Source organism: Engraulis encrasicolus, chromosome 19, assembly GCF_034702125.1.
Source record: "Engraulis encrasicolus isolate BLACKSEA-1 chromosome 19, IST_EnEncr_1.0, whole genome shotgun sequence".
NCBI classification, from domain to species: domain Eukaryota; kingdom Metazoa; phylum Chordata; class Actinopteri; order Clupeiformes; family Engraulidae; genus Engraulis; species Engraulis encrasicolus.
In genome coordinates, this window is record NC_085875.1 from 4,384,389 (window position 1) to 4,405,425 (window position 21,037).

Genomic DNA, 21,037 nt, shown 5'->3' on the forward strand with positions numbered 1-21,037 from the left:
CAACTACTGGTAAGGAACTGAAGTTGTATTTGGGACAAGGATGTATGAATCAGCTTAAGGAGAAGTGGAAAGTTCATTTAATAAAATAATTGATTCTCTATTCTTCTCTCAATCTTTTCTTTACACACACCTGCACACACAACTGTGCACTGCAGCTTGCAAACACACATGCATGCGTATGTGTGCGCATGCGCATACACACACACACACACACACACACACACACACACACACACACACACACACACACACACACACACACACACACACACACACACACACACACACACACACACACACACATACACACACACACACCTAGAGTGGCAGAGACATAGACAAACATTCAACTTTTAATGCAGGCAAATGAGTGGAATTCAGCAGCAGTAACATTTTCAAGAAATAAAGAATGAAGAAAAAAATGCACCACCATTCCGGCGCCCTCGTTCCAGCGCTCCACACGTGAATTATTTTTATTTGAACCATTTAAAACACTTCATACACAGAATTCAGATATTTCTCAGAGGTTGCACATGTGAGATCAGGGATACAAAAAGCATCTCCGATGAGGTCACAGTAATTAACCTCCATTTGTCAACGATCCAGTTTGGGTATAGACGTCACAGCACGATACCGCCGAGTTAAAGGACCAGTCTGATAGCTCAGTGCAACGATACTGTATGAGGCTTCAGGAGGGAGGTTTACTAACATTCCACGTCACACTCTGCTAGTTGGCCTCTGATACACTCACTCCGTAGACCTCACTCCCATCTAGGTCACAGCACCACATAACTGAGATGTTCCTGCCCAGTCCGCCACTCTGGGGTCGAACCCGCCACCTCCTATGTCAACGATCCAGTTTGGGTATGGAAGTCACAGCACAATACCGTTGAGTTAAAGGACCAGTCTGATAGCCCAGCGCTACGATACTGTATGAGGCTTCAGGAGGGAGGTTTACTAACGTTCCACTCCACATTCTGCTAGTCGGCTGCCGTTACACTCACCCTCCTAAACTTCATTCCCATCCGGGTCACGGCACCAGTGTAATTGAGGTGTTCCTCCAGGTCACACTCTGCTAGTTGGCCTCCGATACACTCACCGCCGTAGACCTCACTCCCATCCGGGTCATGGCACCACTGTAACTGAGATGTTCCTGCGCAATCCGCCACTCTGGGGTTGAATCTGCCACCTACTAGTCAACGCATGAGTTTGGGTTTGGGAGTCACCGCATGATACTGCGGAGCTAAAGGACCGGTGCGATAGCTCAGCAATACAGATACTGTATGAGACTTCAGGAGGGAGGTTTACGTTTCACGCCACACTCTGCTAGTTGGCCTCTGTTACATTAATCATCTACAGATGCTTGACAATCAAAAGTGTGCATCTATAGCCCACTAAGGCACACTGCTAAGCCGTACTAAGTCCCATATGCCCTCCGTCCTCCCTCGAGCACCTGCCCCCCAAAATGACTGTGCACGCCACTGTGCACATGAGTACAGTAGGCTAGATCAGGGTTTCCCAAACTGGGGTGCGTGCACCCCTGGGGGTGCGCAGCCTGCCACAAGGGGGTGCAGGAGCTGAATAGAGGAATGGTGGATATGTGAGGTTTTCTACATCATTAGTCAAGTCAAGTAGGTTTTATTGTCAATTTCTTTACATGCACTGGTCATACAAAGAATTTGAAATTACATTTCTTGCTTTCCCATACAGACATAGACTAATTAAGGTAAGGACATAGACAGTATAGACATAGACAGTACTTATACATGGACTTAAGACAGTATGGACATAGACAGTGCTCATACAGACATTTAAAGTGCAAGACTGGACAACAGAAGACTTGTAGAGGACATACATTAAGAGGTATTTGTTGTGTTTTTGTGCTTTTCCTAAAAAAAGTCCTTTATAGCGTTCTGACATGGTAATAGTAGCATTTTGAAGAAAATAAATATAAAAAGGTCTGTCAAGTACACCAGCAGCAGTGTGTGTGTGTGTGTGTGTGTGTGTGTGTGTGTGTGTGTGTGTGTGTGTGTGTGTGTGTGTGTGTGTGTGTGTGTGTGTGTGTGTGTGTATGTGTTTAGTGCAGGTAGAAGGTGCGGTGTGCGTCTTGTGTGTGTGTTCGTGTGTCTGTGTGTGTGTGTGTGTGTGTGTGTGTGTGTGTGTGTGTGTGTGTGTGTGTGTGTGTGTGTGTGTGTGTGTGTGTGTGTGTGTCAGTGTGTGTATGTTGGGATTAGTGCAGAAAGTGCAGTGTGCTTGTGTGTGTGTGTGTGTGTGTGTGTGTGTGTGTGTGTGTGTGTGTGTGTGTGTGTGTGTGTGTGTGTGTGTGTGTGTGTGTGTGTGTGCATGTTTTGAGTTAGTGCAGGTTGAAAGTTCAGTCACAAGTATAGTAGTGCAGGTGGAATGTTCAGTCGCAGATATGGTGGTGGGGGATGGGGGGGGGGGGTTGTCAGTGGCCTTGCTGGCTAGAGGCTGACAGTGGGGGGGGGGGGTTGTCAGTGGCCTTGCTGGCTAGAGGCTGACAGTGGAGGGAGAGTGGGTTGAGTGTTCAGCATCTTGATCGCTTGGTGCATTGTGCTGCTCGCCAGCCGGGTGGTACGGGAACGGAGGCGCCTGTACCTCTTTCCAGAGGGCAGGAGGCTGAACAGTTTGTGTGCAGGGTGGCTTTGTGTCTTTGATGATCATCAGTGCTTTCCGGGTGAGGCGTGTGGTGTAAATGTCCTGCAGGGAGGGGAGTGGTACTCCAATGATCTTCTTCGCTGTGTTCACAACACGCTGCTGTTTTTCTCCGTGCAGCTTCCTCCCCACACTGTGATGCAGTTGGACACGACGCTCTCTATGGTTCCTCTGTAGAATGTTGTCATGATGGAGGATGTAGCACTTGCCTTCTTTAGTTTGCGCAGGAAGTAGAGACGCTGATGGGCCTTCTTCGCCAGTGATGTAGTGTTGGTGGTCCAAGAGAGGTCGTCGCTGATGTGCACTCCAAGGAACTTGGTGCTGCTCACTCTCTCCACAGCATCGCCGTCGATGGTCAGTGGTGGCAGTTGTTTTTGGACCCTTTGGAAGTTGACAACAATTAATGAAAATTAAGTAGTTTTTAATAGTATGGTGCATTATATGCTGGAAGGGTCCATCTGAAGTGTAGTTTAATTCCAAGACTATTGGAAAAGGATTCCCCAAAAACGACTGTGCTCAATGTGCAGTGAATGAGCAGTGAATCTATACTTGCGCAGCCATCAGCGCACCAAAATATTCGCTCAGGGGGTGCGCAAGCCACATTGAAATGTACAAGGGGGTGCGCAAGGGGAAAAGTTTGGGAACCACTGGGCTAGATGAATGGCCAGTCCGAGGCGTACTGATGGCTGTCAGCACCCAGTATTATCAATTGTATCCTGAAGCACAATACCAGGGCCATATCTGTTATTATGCATGTGCATATGGCAACACACACACACACACACACACACACACACACACACACACACACACACACACACACACACACACACACACACACACACACACACACACACACCTCAGTTTTTATTTATGTATACCCACATATTTCATTTCTAATTTTACTACATGTTACACTTTGTGTGATTTTTCTATGCATGTGGCAAATATAAATCTATGAAGGCTAATCCTTTTTCCAAAATGACCCCTAGAGGGCAGCACAATCACAAGAAACACTGATGAAGCACTGTCCCACAATCGCAGCTCAGAAAGGGGGGCGGAGGTCACAGTTATAGAGCTAATCCATTGCACTATTTTTTGTTTTAATCAGGAGATTTGATTTATGCTTTTGAAATCAAACAAACAGCGTCTACTGTGTGGACAGCTATTGGTGTGTTTTTATAGTGCTCTCGTTGCTGCTTACGCTACCTGATGTGGTTACAAGAAAACTTAGTTTCGACTGCACGGCTCTCCGGGAGAGAGGCCCTTGAAAGAACACTTATCTAGTGCTGCAACATGTTAAAAGTACAGAAGGAAAGCCAACGCCCCTCTAGGACAGGACAGCTGTCATTGACGTCTCTCTTAGCCAATGAGAGCGATGAGAGTCGTTTCATTACGTCATGCGTCTTCCACTCTAGTGTCAGACGGAAGTTTGGGCAATCAAGAAAGCTCTGCACAGCTGAACTGGTGACCAGAAAGCAGAGTTGTTAGCAGGGACCACTTAGTCGGGGGTACTGTTTTTTTATCGAGTTCCAGTGACTAGAGACAACCTTTTGGCTCTGTGACACCTAATAAACTAGTTGCTAGCCAGCCAGTAGCCCTCTAAAAGCAGAACGTCGTGTGTGAGAGCTGCTGCCTGAGCAGCCTCAACGATAACCTGTCAGCTAGCCTTCTAGCAGTAACTCGTAGCACATATCTCACGTATTTATCACCATGGGGTCCAGAGCGTCGTCGTTACTTCGAGAGGAGGACATCGAAGAAATAAAAAAGGAGACTGGATGTAAGTATCTCTCTCTGTGTTGAATGTTTTTATAGGAGAACTAATCCTACCGGCTAGTTGGTTGGTTGTTAGCTGATAGCTAAAGCTTATCCAGTCGTGTCTAATGTTGCGCAAGAATGTGGATTAAAACTGCAAGCTAGGTGTTCATTGATTAACATTGGCTGGGTTGATCATCTATTTGGTTTTTGCGTGTATGGAATATGTTAAATGTGGTGAATGGGCGAAGTGCCTGTATGTTTGACAGCTCACACGTTGAGGAGCTAGATTGCAAGTGGACTAGTATTAGCCATCTTTGCCACTTCAGACGAGGTGTAGAGTCTATTTCTAGTCTAACACAAAACGACTGTGAAGCATCTTTGATAACGATAACTTCTTACTGTAAATGTATCAACCTTGGTAGTCAGGTTATTGTCTAATCCTTGCTGATGTTGACTTGTGGGTGCTGTCAAAATGAGGTCATGGAGTCTTAGGTCGAATGTAGGCTAGCGTATTACCCTAATGTCAAAACAATAGCAATTCTAATGTGTGAGATTGAACGAAAGAAAGAAAACGTGTCAATCTCTGACAGCTAAACTATGCGGCCCTCCTTGGTGGCAGGAATGCTTTGAGAGACTGCACTGGAGTTAGATTTAACCATTACTATCGTAAAACGTGTCTCAGATGTGCTAGTGTCAGTCTTGGGTCCTCAAGTCTTAGATGGGTTTATTGTAGGCTACTATTCAAATTCTTGTCAAAGGTTTCAGATAAATATGTCTTGGAATAATAAAGATTATGACGAATATAAGGTGATATTGATCAACGTCAATGCTTTTTGTTTATATACTCTAGTCACTGCTTTTGTAAGTCTTGACACCGTTTCATCTGCCACTGTAAACGTGCACAACAATTGACATGCTCTCTCAGCCCAACCCTGTAATCTTTACTGTTTCAGTCGTGGTTGTGGTTGTGTTGTGTAACAACTCATTGCATTCGGACTGTGAGTGGTGGAGGGGGAAGAAGAAAGAGGAAACGGACTGAATGAATTGGCATTTAAAGCAGTGGATGTGGTGGGGGCTTGGCAGAAAACAACTGTGCTTTTTCTGGCCTCGCTGGTCAGATTTCCAATTTTTCCGGAACAGGATCAACCAGTTGAGTTGAAATACCCAGGCTGAGAATGAACTGTTAACAACACGCCCCTTCTAGACCCTTGAGGGAAGCCAATCTAAATCTTAGGTTACGGATTCAGTCCGGCCCTCTGTACACACACACACACACACACACACACACACACACACACACACACACACACACACACACCATGTCTCCCACCATGGGAATAACATCAATCATCCTTCATGTTGTAATGTGGGTGCAGTTGATCAACATGCATCGTCCATTTAATCTCTCTCTCTGTCTCTGTCTCTCTGTCTGTCTGTCTCTCTCTCTCTCTCTCTCTCTCTCTCACCACTCCCTCTGCCTGTCTGTCCCTCTATGCCCCTCTCCCATTGTTTTCCCTGCAGTCTCCCACAGTCAGATCACTCGTCTCTACAGCCGATTCCACAGCCTAGACAAAGGAGAGAATGGAGCACTCAGGTATGTTCCAAGCATAACCTTTGCCCTACTCACAGCCATCCTTCCTCAGATAGGCCAAACATCTCACTCAGGTGACGGTCAAACTTCCCAATGGACTGTTGAAATTGAAGGATGGTCTGATACAGTGGTCACATCACATTCTGTTAGGGTGTCTGAACTATCCCACATTGTCCCACGCACAAATCATACGGTCATTCTTGCTTTAACTGTAAATTTGAGGGCAGCCAACCGCAAGGTTGAAACATGGTTGAGATGAGAAACAACCTATATTTGACTACAGACTACAACTTAATACAAAGGTATATTACTTACAACCAGGGCTCTAAAGTAACTTTTTTTCATCACCAGTCAAAATGGCTAGTAGATGTTACACACTTACATAGTGGGTCAAAGTTAACAGCCAAACTGAATTTTCACCAACATCTGGGCAGTTGTCCCAGTAGTTAGAGCCCTGTTTGCAACATAAGGAATTGTAGAGTAAATGCAGGGAACTCAAACTCTCCGCTTCCCATTCACAGCAACCCTCAAGCATACCAGCGCAGGCACGATACTACTGACGTAAATGTCTAGGCCGATAGTTCAGCGCTACCACATCTGTATAAGGCTTCGAGAGGGAGGTTTACTAACGGCTCTACCGCCGAGCTGTGCTAGTTAGAGTCCGTTACATTAGGTTGGCAGTTCTTTTTCAAGAGCTTTTTTGGGGGGGGGAAAAAACAACCATCTCAAGCGTCTCTCTGGTCTTGCAACTTATACAGCTATTGGTGAACCACAAAAGAGAACAAGCTTAGCCAGAAAAACAACGGTCCATGGAGGCCTCCGTGATGGCTTTATAATGAGAAGGTTTCTTTTAGCTGGGTTTCATGAGAAGTGCTAATATCCGGTAAATTCTGGGAGGGCAAAACTACAATTTGTCCGCTTCTGGGAAGGTGTGCGATTCTGTAGGAATGAGTTGATAGTGTAGGCATGGAAATGTGGGCATAGTCATCTGCAAAGAATTCTGGTTTTGCTGTGGTGGACACATCTTTTGCAACAAACAGGATCACTACACGCATATTTGAAAGGTTGGTGATGTTTTAGACCTGTGGTTTTCTCCAGTCTTTAATTTTGTTTAGGTAAACATTTGTTACCTAAATAATTACAACTACCTAGCTCAAGATAACAAAGACTGATTTCATAATTTAATCATGATTTAACCTTGCTTCCCTAAGTTTAAAACCTGAAGGAGGTCTGTGTGTGGCCAGTAGGTCACTTTGGGTAAAATCATCGGGCACATTAACAGATGTGATGTACATGCATATTCAGTGCAACAGATCGACTTTTATTAAATCTTCACAAAACACACATGTGCAGACAGACAACACACTAAACTCTGCACAGATGCAAAGGTTTTGGTGTTTTTTTTTCAGGCTGTCTGGACTCGAGCTTACTTCAGCCTCAGCCTGTGTCCCACAGAACAAGGCTGTACAAGTCTCCTTTATTTGCTGCGAGTGTGTAAAATCTGTGCTGTGTTTAGCGTGTCTAGACATCCGCATTCATCCCTCGTTTGTTCATCATTACCCCCAGCCTGGCTCCTCAGTAACCATGTGGTGTCAATATTTTACATGTCAAATCCCTGTGCGGGTGCCAGCCATAGGGGGGACTGTAGTAGAACCAACCCATAGCATGTGTCTGCTTGGCATGCTAATGTGACTAAGAAGGCTCCAATCCAGAACTGTCTGTTTGCTCTTCTGCTTGTGTTTAAGCGTTGAAGAGAGCGTGCAATGTCATTGTTACCTCCGCCAGGAGGTTATGTGATCACCTGAGTCTCTGTGTTCGTTCGTTCCCTGCTATTTTTTTTCCTGTTTGTTCGTTCGTTCGTTCCCTGCTATTTCACTGCCTGCCACAAGGTGCGCGCGAGCTCCCACGCACAGAGCACTGGCGTGCCTGCGCTTCTCTCAGCAACAGGGAGGAACCTTTGCCTCCGCCTCCAGCTCCAACGCCAAGTGCATTTCATAATGTTGCTCAGCCGCAGGCAGCATCCTGTCAAATGAATTGCCACCGCTTCCAAAAATATGGAATTTGTGATTGTGTTGGCCTTTATTTTTATCATTGCTGTTGCGAGATGGACAGTGACCACTCCCGCAGATAGTTTAGGTTGGCAATTCTGTCGAATTAATTACGTTGTCAAAAATATGGAATATGTGATCGTGTAAGTTCACAATGCTGTTGTGGAGTGTGACTTGGGTTCACAATGCTGTCGAATTTATTAGGCTCCCTTGCCAAAATAAGAATGTACGTTCACAATTCTGGTAATATTCATTCCATCCCCTTCGCTACATTTAAAGTGAACCCCAAGTTGTTTGCGAGATGGACAGGGATCACAATGCCCGACAGGATGCATAATGGCCGAGCACCGGCGAATATTCCACACGGATTTGCCTGCGCCATTCTAAGCAGTAGCCTTGCCTACGGAACGGGCTGCGAATGTCTCATTTGACGCCAGCTCCAACATCAACCTAAAAAGTTGCTCATCAGCTGGCAACATGTAGGCTACACCCTCGTTGAAGTTAACAAGCAATCCTGTTAATTACCGCTGCCTAAAATGTGTGTGAAGTGGAAGTGCACTGAGCGAGATGGACAGTGACCACCGCAGATCATTTTGGTTGACAATTAGGTAGCCTACCATCGCCAAAAATATGTAATTTGTGGCTGTGTAAGTTCACAATGCTGGTCAAATGCATTACACCCCCTTCACTGAATTTAAAGTTAACCACAGTTGCGAGATGGACATCAAAGCGCAACAGCAATGTAGGCCTACGTGAACTGAATAGTTAAATAACCACGGTGAATAGTGATTTCCCATGAGGAACACGGAGAGGAAAATGCACTTCAGCCGACAACGCCAAGACCAACCAGTGACCCATGACAATAATGCATACCATCGTAGGCAAAAAAAATAGGCCTAACCCTTCTTTGGTTGTTTAGTGCTGTTGGTCAAAATCATTACATTCCCTTCACTAATTAGGCTGCAGTTCTAGCGCGTGATTACAAGCTTTCAAGTAGGCCTAGGTTGATTTTTACCTTTTGCGCATAAGGCTAAGATTAGGTTAATAGGGCCTACAATTGCTATAACCTAATAGCCTAAAACATTCGCCATGAGTCTGAGAGGGATGTTTAAATTGACAACGATATTTGCTTTTAATTTGTCATGAGGCTTAAAGCTATCACTCTATAGCCTATTTAGAGAAGTTAACAAGCACCTTAATTACAAACAACCTTCATTACAAAAAGCACAGGCTATTGCATTTTGCTCGACGTTCATCAACATCAAAAAACACGTGTATTTTGTATGACGTTCAGGGTCTGTTTCTAGGTTGTTTTGATGTCGTTGGGGTAGGGGGATGTAGAAGGGGATGTGCAATGGAAACGTTTGGGATTCGGTTACACGAACGGTTAGACTTTCTAATCCTCCTTTCTCTTTATATTATATTGAATGGCAAACTTCCTCAACTTTCTCAAATCAAAAGTTAAACAAATCACACACTCATATATGTGCACAGTAGTATCAACATCCTTGGCGGAGGTCTGCACACTCTGGGTGCTTTTCTAGTTTTTTTAATGTTGCACATTGGGGGTTTTTTTTCCTGAGAGGAAACCGCATACATTTTCATGGCTGGTCCCCTTTGATGTATGCAAATGTGTGTTAAACCTGTGTGACTTTTTGGACGCACAAACAAAAGCGCCATTAATTTGACTTTCAGCGTTTGGGGAAGTTACCCGATGACCCAGATGGAAGAAACACTTTGTGTTTACATTAACTTACCCATTGTGCTGTGAGCTCTGTCCAAAGTTTGGTTTGAGTTTAGTAAAGCCTTTTGAAGTACAGTTTGAGATTGGGATAGATTAGAAGTTCATTGATGGTCATCGAAGGGGTATTCCAAGGAAGTGAGCGAGTTTGTAACTGGCCACGCACAGTTTATTTGCTCACCCACCATTAACATAAGTGACTAAACCTGTTTTTTGAACTGCCCCCTTGGCCGTCATAGACCTTGGGACCTTACAAGGTCTCACCAGTCACCCATCTGCTCCTCAGTATTTTCCACAGGCCATGTAGCATTGTTTGATGCAGTGTTTCTCAAACTCTTCCTGCCATTCCCCCCTTCAGAGGAAGGGTATATGCCTGCGCCCCCCCTCAAGCAAAATGGTAGTAGTAAAATTAGTACAGTTTATTAAAGCCTAATATACACGTATATAGCCTAACTATGATGTTCTCTAAATATTAGTGAATAAATTAATGAATATGTTGTGAATGTAAAGTGAATGTGTTGACTTAATGGCAAAGCAGAATGACTTTACGCGCCCCCCTCCAATACCTCCGCGTCCCCCTAGGGGGGCTTCCGCCCCACTTTGAGAAACACTGGTTTGATGGTATGGGTACACCGGCCCAACCCCCTTATGAAAACGGGTCAGGTATGTGTGTATGATATGTACTGTATGTGTGGCTGTTCCTCTCTCTCTCTCTCTTTCTCTTTCTCTTTCTCTCTCTCTCTCTCTGTCTCTGTATCTCTCTCTCTCTCTCTCTCTCTCACGCGCATGCAAGCACACCGATATAAGTGTGGAAGTGAAGATTTGTTCAACTGTGCCACATAATGGTCTATGTATGGGAAGCACTGCTCCTCATCCCGAAGCTTTACCACTTGTGTATGTGGACACGTGTCTGGACATTTGGTCTTCAGAACAAAACAAATAAACAGAGACTGGAATGATTAGTTTGTTTTGAGTCTCAACATTGAGATATTTCCGTCTAAAACACCTGAAATCCTTCTGTGCCCTTCCAGTCTGCCGGTTGTGTTTCTTTGTTAAACATTGAGCCGCTGCCTCTGTTGTCACCAGCGAGAGGAAGCGCTGTTCACAGGGACATGGTGTTGTCATGTGTCCTTGCGTGAGGTTCATGCCAAGGTGACTTGGCTTAATCATGCTTTAAGTTGCCACAACATTAATTCAAGAGCAGGTTCCCTTTTTTGTTGCTGTTCCCTTAGGCGTTCCTGGTGGAAATATGTAAACACAGAGCCTTTGTGAAGACTGTGCTAAACACACTCACACACAAAGGAACGGAACACACCACACACACACACACACACACACACACACACACACACACACACACACACACACCTCTCCTACCACGGACTCGTACATTAATATCATGATGTATCATTAAACTTCCATTTGTCAGGGGTGCTGTGGCACAGCATGATAATGCACCTGACCGCATATGCACTTTCATGCCTTGCTTATGGGGACCCAGGTTCAAATCCGACCGGGGTCATTTCCCATCCCTTTCCTGTCACTCTCTCCCAATACTTCCTGGATGCTCTCACATGGTTCTGTCTAAATAAAATGCAACAAAGCCCTAAAAAATATATTAAAAACTCACACTTGTTTTCTTCTGTTCCGCAGTCGAGAAGACTTCCAAAGGATCCCAGAGCTGGCAATCAATCCATTAGGAGACCGCATTATCAATGCCTTCTTTCCAGAGGGGTGAGTGTGATACAAATTTGCAGAAAGTTGACATTTCACTGTTGATCAGGTAGTCTGTGGACCAGTCACATATGTAAATAATGTTGAATGACACTTTTTAAAGAGGTCACATTTATTTGCAGCCTTGTAGTTTGCACCATTCCGCCAGTGAAACACTTTACTACTTGCCTTCAATAGATTACTTTACCACAAAAATGTATCTCTATGGTACTACACTACTGCAACATTACACAGTAATACAGTGGATCATTGCCATTCTGGTAACAACAACTTTATAATAGGGGGGCTGTGTCTTAACGCATTAAAACGTGATTATGAGGACTGTGATTATGAGGACTGTGTTTGTATACAGCAAGATCAAGTCCAGTGTTGATCCAGTGAGATCCCTTTCAAAGCCTCACACACACACAGTCCCTACAGCAGTGCAAAAACAATGGTGCGATGTGGTGGCTGCATGGTTTTGACCTCTCTGGCTGCACTTGGAATGCCCCGTTTAAAAAAATAGGTCTTAGTGTACAGCCTCATACGCACAGCTGTCGTCCAGAAGTCCTTGCCATGTTCTGTTTGGGGCGTTTTGTTTATTAGTTTTTGACCATCTCGCCTGCGGTGGCCTTTGAAGCGCAGTGCCGTTCTAGACGACGTGCCCTCAGGCGTATCATTACTCTCCCAGAAAAATCCCTCACGTAGGCGGGTTAATTGTAGCCATGGCATCGTCTAATGGTTTATGGTGCTTACGGTGCTCTCCCTCTCTCTTGCACCGTCTTGTTTTTTGTTTGGTTTGGTTTGGAGGAAGTTCTTATTTTAGAATCAGTAGTAACATTTCTGCAGAGTTGCCAAAAAAACATATCGAGGAGGCCCACAGAAACGTAAACTTCCTCAAGGTGAAATAAACGCAGCTTGCATGTGCAGGAAAGCTGGCGGCTGTGGACAAAGGGGTCTGTTGTCCCGGGCCCAGAGAGAGGGGGCCTAGAATTGGGCCCCTCAGTACATTGTATGTATTGGCTCTGAGGCCCTTTCAGATGACCTTGTCCTGGGCCCAACCACAGCCGTCAGTGCCCCCTACATATGTGCACCATTCGTCTAATTTCTGTCGCCCCTCTCTCGGTAGAGCTGTAGTCGTCAGCCTATCTTGGCAGCATCGGAGCCATAAACCACACTGTCCTTGCCTCCTCATCCGCCCCATAAATCAAGACACGTGTTGACAGAGGTCCAGCCTCTAATCTGAGCAGGCAACCCTGTACTTTGCAGAAACGCTTGCAGGCTTTTGCCTCGGCTTCCCTCCCACACACACACACACACACACACACACACTTCATGGGCCTGGCCGGCAGGCAAGCAGAAGGACCTCTCAGATTTTCTCTCTCTCTCTTTTTTTCAATGCTCAGCAGACGGGAATGAAATGTGAGAGGGCTTCCAGCGTTTGTCCTTGGGCTGTCTGGCCAGGCCCTGAGTCATGCCTGATCAGGTGAATCTCTCAGATGGGTGATGATGAAGGGTGTGCTCACCATGCTGAAGTGTGCAAGTCCCTCTAAGACAGTGTTTCCATTACGCCCCCGGCGTTGGGGGGGCCCTATGGTGGCGTTATGAAGGCTATCAGCTGAGAGGGGGTAGAGCTTAGTTGTCATTGGGGGCATTAGTCCATTGGGTTTTTTTAATACTGAGGGGGGCGTTGGCAGGCTTATAATGAAGTCAAGAAGGCTTATGATGAGGTCCAGGGGGCGTTGGTTTAAAAAAAAGGTTGAGAACCACTGTTCTAAGATCTTCTACTGCTGTTGATGTTTGGCCAAAGGCACAGTAATGGAGGAGGGGGAGATAACTAATAACAGTTGTAACAATGTAACAATTTAAAAAAGGCAAAGAAGCAACAATGTACCAATGCACCAGCGTTTGGCCCTGTCCCATTACTACCACTTCCACTTGGTTTGGCCCCTAACAGTCACCTTAGCCCATTTAAATCTAAGGCACCTGCCATACTCATAGAATGGTTGAAAGTACAGGAGAACGGTAAAATTCAATCATTCAACTCAAGGAGAGGTGTAAAATAAGCTTATTTCCAAAAATGGGACAGTATCACTTTAAACCCTCCAGACTTCCCCTTGAATCATAGAGATGGTGGGACGGGACCCCCTACTGTCTAAACATGATCTGGAGAAGCTAATACATTCCTTCATTTCTAGTAAAGTTGATTACTGTAACAGTCAGTTTACTGGCCTCCCAAATAAGACAATTAAACAGCTTCAACTGGTACAAAATGCAGCTGCAAGGGTTCTTACAAAGACAAGGAAGTTTGACCACATTACTCCAATTTTAAGATCGCTGCATTGGCTCCCAGTAAGCTACAGAATTGATTTTAAGGCAATGCTACTTGTGTTTAAATCATTAAATGGAATGGGACCCACATATCTACTGGATATGTTTCAGCTGTATGCACCGACCAGGTCACTAAGGTCAACGGAGAAGAATTTGCTGGTGATTCCAAAAGTCAAAACAAAGTGTGGAGAGGCAGCTTTTAGCTTCTATGCTTCAAAGCTTTGGAACCAGCTTCCAGATGACGTAAAAAATGCACCCACTATTGATAGCTTTAAATCTAGACTCAAGACAAAGCTGTTCTCAGATGCTTTCTTAAATTATTGAATGAAAAGACGGTAAAATAAGAGAAGACAAAACCCTGACAATTCTAGACCCTATCAGGTAAACGGAAAAAAAGGAGGCCAGACTCCTCTGTCGTCGAACAGTTAAATTCTGAGGATTGAATGAAAAGACGGTAAAATAAGAGAAGACAAAACCCTGACAATTCTAGACCCTATCAGGTAAACGGAAAAAAGGAGGCCAGACTCCTCTGTCGTCGAACAGTTAAAATCTGAAGACTGCGTATGTTCTTCAAGGTTTTATGTTTATTTATGTTTTATTTTATTATTATTTTTACCTTATGTTTTATCTTAATGTTTTAAATGTTTTTTCTGACTCTAATTCATTTCCCTGTTTTCCTTTCATTTACATTTGTTAACTTTGTGAAGCACATTGAGTTGCACCTGTGTATGAAATGCGCTATATAAATAAACTTGCCTTGCCTTGCCTTGCCTTGCCTTGCCTTGCCTTACTGTGAACAGAGGAGAAGATGAAACAAAGTCAGGTGTGAGTGGAGAGAAATGGGATGCGTCTCAAACATAGAGGTGGAAAACGGGCTGCCATGCACATCCTCTGCCGGTGAAACACTATTGTGACATAGGAAATTGACAAAGTATACAGTACTTTGACTTTGCCTGAACACTCTTCCAGTCTGATGATCTATTTCCTCATCAGGATCAACAGGCTTTTATTTACATTCTGAAAGCAGCAAGTCCATGTCCATTTGGCACAGATGTATTTTCTAACTTGGTTGCTATAAGTAATTGTGATCTCTCTCTCTCTCTCTCTCTCTGTTTCTCTCATGTGTGTGCTTGCCAGCGAGGACCAGGTGAACTTCCGCGGCTTCATGCGAACGTTGGCTCACTTCCGCCCGGTGGAGGACAACGAGAAGAACAAGGACCCAGACGCCGGGGAGCCACTGAACAGCAGGAACAACAAGCTGCTCTGTGAGTTCACCCAGTAGCCTCGTACTGCAAATGGGCCCCATCGAAAGGCCTACTCTTTTACATTACATTGCATTTGGCAGACGCTTTATAACCAAAGCGACTTTCAAAAGAGGACATAATTAAGCCAACATCACAAGCAAATACAAAGTGCACAGGAGATATACAGAACAACAAGTGCAGTTGCAAAGAGGGGTTAGTTTTTTTTATTTTATTTTTTATATAAAGAGTAAATAACGAGTACACACACACACAAACACACACACACAAACTAAACTAAACTAAACTAAACATCATGTCAGGAGTCTGCCCTGGGGCAAGGCCAGCTCAAGCATTAGTCTAGTAGATACTCTCGAAAGAGGAAGGTCTTTAGTTGTTTCTTGAAGGCTGCAAGAGATGTGCTTAGTCTTGCTGCCTCTGGGAGACCGTTCCACCACTTGGGTACCACAACGGAGAAAGAAACGCTACTACATCATAACAGCATTTCTATGACAATGCAGAGAGTCTTAAGTAACTGATTAAGACTTGGGTCATTACCATTTTGTTGACGATAAGGTTACAACAGAGGCTCTGCGTGAGGGGGTTAAGACCCTAAAGCACCTGGGAAAACAGGCCTGAAAACCCTCAGGCTGATATTAGAATAACCCCCTCGGACCTGAGGTTTTCCAGGAAAATTCAACAACAGTTTCCTCAATTTTCTCTGCCTCTGTAGCAGATAGAGGGGAAAAAAAACCTATTAAACATGGCTTACACCCATAGCTTTACTGGGAAGTGGGGAATGTCATTACACACACTCTCTATATATTAAAAAAAACACAGCAGGAATAACAAGCTGCTCTTTGAGTTTTCCTTTTTGCTGACCAATAAAACAAATCCAATTCCTCTCCATCACTGCTGTCTGACTCACACACCACAATAATATGCTGAGTCACATTATATATGTCTGACAGGACAGGTTGTGTCCTCTCATTATGAATAAGCACTTTACACCTTATTCACGCAATATACCTCTCAAAACAGTGCTTCTCCATCACTGCTCTCTCGTGCGTCAGGCCATGCTGAGTCATGCATATTGTTTGCTGGGCAGATTGTGTCATCTTGTTAATATACACATTGCATCTTATTGGCACAATACACCTCTCAGCACGTCCATTATCTTAGAACACGCTCATGAATTTCAAAACATATTCAATAGTTGCCTGAGGCAGGTCATTTTTGTTACTTTTCATGTCCTTCTCTCTCTCTCTCTCTCTCTCTCTCTCTCTCTCTCTCTCTCTCTCTCTCTCTCTCTCTCTCTCTCTCTCTCTCTCTCTCTCTCACACACACACACACACCGTCACTGATACACTCTGTTTTGGTTGTGTGTCTCTCTCTTGCAGTTGCCTTCCGGTTGTACGATTTGGACAGGGATGACAAAATCTCCAGAGATGAGCTCTTGCAGGTGAGAGAAGATATTTTCCCCTTATGCCAAGGAGGGAGCATCCAATATTTCTTAACCATGTGGGAAAGCCTGAAGCTTTTGTTTGGAGAACAAAGGCCCCCTTCACACCTACCCTGCCACTTGAAACCAGGCCGTCATATGCAATTCTGGGCTTAATTGTTGATGTTGGTACATCTCTGGTCTTTGGAATAGTGATCTATTGTCTGTCGACGTCTATTGAATCTAAAATTGGGAGTTGACTTGGAATAAAGATGACTAATGGCTACAACAGCGACAACAGACCCAGCCAGTGTGATGTCACTCTATATTTGTGTGACTCGCTGTCTGTCCCTTAAGCAACGAGTAGTACTACTAGTTGGCAGCTGTGGTTGCAATGACTGGGACGGGGACAGGGACACTCGCATCTTATCATGTAATTACCCTTGGCTTGGTCGTCTGGGCTCGAAGGATTACAGTCGTCTGTGAGGTGTTATCTGCCATGGCTTGCTATCTGCTGTGTAAAACATTATTCAGTTGAACAGTGCCTCTGATTTTTAAGTGGAGACCAATGTTTCTTTTTTTGAGGTGCCGGTTACGGGATGCCTTCTTGTTCAGAACATTTAAGTTATCAACCTACAGCCTATACGTTCTTCCTATCTTTAAAAAATCAGTAGGACAAAACGTGTTTCAATAATTTAATTTAATATATATTAAAAAAAAGGCTGCAACTTGCATATAGTGTTTATTTTATTGCAAAAATTTCGGCATGTGCCTTCTTCAATGGGAGGGAGGGGAGTCCTGGTCAAAATACGATGAGACAAAGACGGTTATGTCATTGGACTAACTTTGGACTAAATGACATCCATTGTCCCATCTACTACCTAGGGGCTTAGACCAGGCTACCTCCATAAGCCTCTTTGGTCGTCATAGTCGTTACCACATTGTCATTGTCACCGTTGTCACCATCATTGTGTAGAATGACACCCAGATCCAGGTTCTGTTCTGTCGGTGACTCTTGTTGTTTGTGCCCTCAGGTTCTAAGGATGATGGTGGGCGTCAACATCTCAGATGAGCAGCTGGGCAGCATCGCTGACAGGACTATTCAGGAGGCTGACACCAACGGGGACAGCTGCATTTCCTTCAGCGAGTTCATCAAGGTGAAGTCAAGTGCACTCTCTTTTTTTTCTGGCTCTGGCATAGATGTTTTTTGGCTCGGTAACACGTTGGACAGAACAGCCAGACCCTCTATTAAAATAAGTGCAGTACACGGTGCTTGTTTACCAGCCTTTATAAATGGTACAGTCTCTGAACGCAATAACAGTAACAATCTCATGCTTCAGAAAGGGTGTCCATGACCTTGCTGTAACAGAACTGAATGATGAAACTCCATGACTGATTTACTCCTTACTCTCCTCCTCCTCCCCTTCCTTTTCCTCCACCTCCTCCTCCTCCTCTATTTCCTCAGGCCTTGGAGAAGGTGGACGTAGAACAGAAGATGAGCATCCGATTCCTGCACTGAGAGATGAGGACTGGTGAGTGGATCAGATTGGAATCGGATTGGATTTGATCAGACCTCTTCCCAACAATAGCTGAGAAACAACGGACAGACGCCTAAGTCCCCCTCCTTAAACTACTCCATCTGAACGTGCGGGGTTTGCCCTGCTGCCCTGCAGAACATGTATGCTTCCTGATCGTCTGGTAGCTAGACACATTATCAGTTCCGCATTGCATCGTAGCCATTGCTCACCAAGACTGTCTCTGCCTTGCACTGCTGTGTGTGTGTGTGTATGTGTCCGTGGATGTATGAGTGTCAAACAAAGGGATACTTGCGTGCCTTGGAATTTCATTACCATGGCGATGCCGCGCCACACCTTCCCATCCCATATGACCCTTATTTATTGTGATCGTAGATGTTCTCCCTGCCAGTCATGGGTAATTATGTAAGTGGTCCGAGCAGTGAAGAGTATCTCACATAAGCCTTCTCCGCTTTAATCAAAAAGAAATATTCAAAAGCTTCTACATGTGTGTGCCACCATCAACATTGTGGCAGGTGTTGTGCAGTCAGTGTGACGTCTTTGTTTTTTTTTTGGGGGGGGGGGGGGGGTAAAAGGTTTTTGTTTTTTAAAGGCCAAACGTGTCCAACTGGAGGGAAATTTATTATTATTATTAGGTTATTTATTAACCACCAGCGTAGCTTTCTGCAACGCTGCTTCGTGTCCTGCTCACAACTGTTTTATGGATTTTTTTTTCACTCCAGGTACTGGTTAATTTCTCTCATTGTTCATTTCACATTTCTCCTTGTTCATTCCCTCTGTTCATTTCACCCTTCTCTCTGTTTTTGCTTTGGTTTTATAAGTTTGGCGTGAATCCACTCACCCTATTTTTCTTACCTACTACAGTTCACTCTGCAAAGCAGTTCAGTTCAGGTGACTCTCTCTTGCATCTGTCTCAGGCCTTTAGATCTTCAATGAAATGGCCCTCCAGTTTCAAACCAACCAAAACCCCTGCAATGGTCCAACCTGAAATCTGATTTAGGTGTAACAACCTTTTCTTTTTAGTCCAATTAAGTGCCATGCTACACAACTCTCCATGCTTTTGACTTGATCACATGACTTCACTTGGAGTCATGTCTTGTGTGGCCGCGGTTGTCAAGTCCCTTTAGCGAGCAAGCCCGCTTCACTGCCAGTCGCTTTGGACCCCCCCTTCACTAGGGAGTATATACCCAACTCGCTCCACTGTAGGTGAAGTGGTTTGACCTTGACCTTGGCCAGGTGTAGCCAACAACACACTGTGACCAAGCACCAAAGGTCAAGGTCACCATTACTTCACCCCAGATAATGACTCCTTTATCTTAACCCGTCAGCTGTAGATGAGAATCCTAGATTATTTTTAGTTTGAGATCAAATACTTTTGTTAAAAATATGCATACACTGTTTTTTTATATATAGAGACAGAAAGATGGATATATAGATATTATTACACTAGTTGTGAAAATACTAGAGCCATGTACTTTAACCAAGGGGCTGTGACCAAGTGCGAGTTGCTGGAATTTGTTCTCTTTGTATTGTCAATGGGGACAAACAAGAAGATTTCTTTTGAAGCTACATTGATGAATTGTGAGTTGGCCTCTTTTAAGAGATCACCAAGGTAGATTTTAAATGAAATATCAGCAGCTGGTAAGGTTTTAAATAAGTTTTATGAATGAAATGTGATTAATCAATCATACGTCAATGGGGAAATGTAAAGAAATCTTTTACTTTTAATTGTAAGGATATCATTTGACAAATGGTGTAATGTTTTTTTGATTAAAATAAAATCCAAGTGCCATATACTTGTTTGGAGTGTCATGTTATTCAACTGGCCAAGGTGGCCATCTAATACCTCATTAACGTTACCTTAGTGTCCTGCCTCCATCCATTCATGACCACTTTGTATGCAACAAAAGCTTTTATGCGGCAGTAGATATAGTATCTACATAAGAGGCCTGAATAAAATCGACAAAGAAAAAGGTAAAAGTCTCGAAGCAGTATTCATGCCATCCTGATCTAATTGTCTGTAAACCTGTCTCTCGTCAGATCTGCGTTGTCTGTGCCTTTTACCTGTACATGTGTAATAAGTGGCCTCACTGGGGGCTTCTATGTTCTCTGAAATAGAATAGAATAGAATAGAATAGAAAGCCTTTATTGTCATTATACAAAGTATACTGAGATTTTAGCTTCCCTACGAAGTGCACAGTCCTTTATAGATTAACATTGTCCAGTAAGTGTGAGTTTATTGTTGTAACAGCTTTGGGGAAGAAGCTGTCCTTCATCCTATTGGTTCTGGCTGGTAATGCCTTGTAGCGCCTGCCAGAGGGCAACAGTGTGAAGAGATGAAAGCCAGGATGTGTGGGATCTTTAATGATACTCCTGGCTCTACTTACGCAGCGTGAGTTGTAGATGGTGGGTATGGGAGGCAGGGGGCAGCCTATGATGAACATACTTTGATCCTGTTGTCGTGTCAAGTTAGATTTGCACCTTTATTTAATGGGCTGGTTACTCATACGCGGATATTTAAACATGCAGTTTTAAAAAATATGTTTATGTGTAAATACATGTGGACATAAATCAAAACTCCATGGTTACAGGTGCATTTTAACCCCCTAGAGTCTAGGGCCTAGATGGCATATTTTCAAATGTCCTTTCTAAATTTAGTGTGTGCAGAAGGCCAAAACCAATGCAGTTTCCAAAATATCCTCCATACACATAAACGGCTTCTATGTTACAGCAGGAAGAAGTTATTTGACAAATTATATTATTAGCTATGATGATATGGTATGGGATGAGATCATGTCCAGCATTTCCCCCCAGGTGTAGACAATCAGATCCTCTCATTCAGTTGAACCTAAATGAGTTGGTCATGGCTGGCACATTTTGGACACAGGTGGATAATTAGTCATTGTTATTAATTAAATAGTTATTTCTTGATGGTTATTTCAAATATGTATAATTGTCTTACAGT

The 21,037-nt window shown here is 44.1% G+C and overlaps 1 protein-coding gene across 1 annotated transcript; it reads left to right on the forward strand.

Annotated features, from left to right (window-relative positions):
• Window positions 1–4,102: 4,102 nt before the first annotated feature.
• Window positions 4,103–18,626, forward strand: chp1 (calcineurin-like EF-hand protein 1). The gene is made up of 7 exons (XM_063183479.1): window positions 4,103–4,453; window positions 5,953–6,025; window positions 11,465–11,545; window positions 14,993–15,120; window positions 16,497–16,558; window positions 17,572–17,694; window positions 18,003–18,626. The coding sequence occupies exons 1-7, from the start codon at window positions 4,387–4,389 to the stop codon at window positions 18,054–18,056; spliced, it is 588 nt and encodes a 195-aa protein (XP_063039549.1). The 5' UTR covers window positions 4,103–4,386; the 3' UTR covers window positions 18,057–18,626.
• The last annotated feature ends 2,411 nt before the right edge of the window (window positions 18,627–21,037 follow it).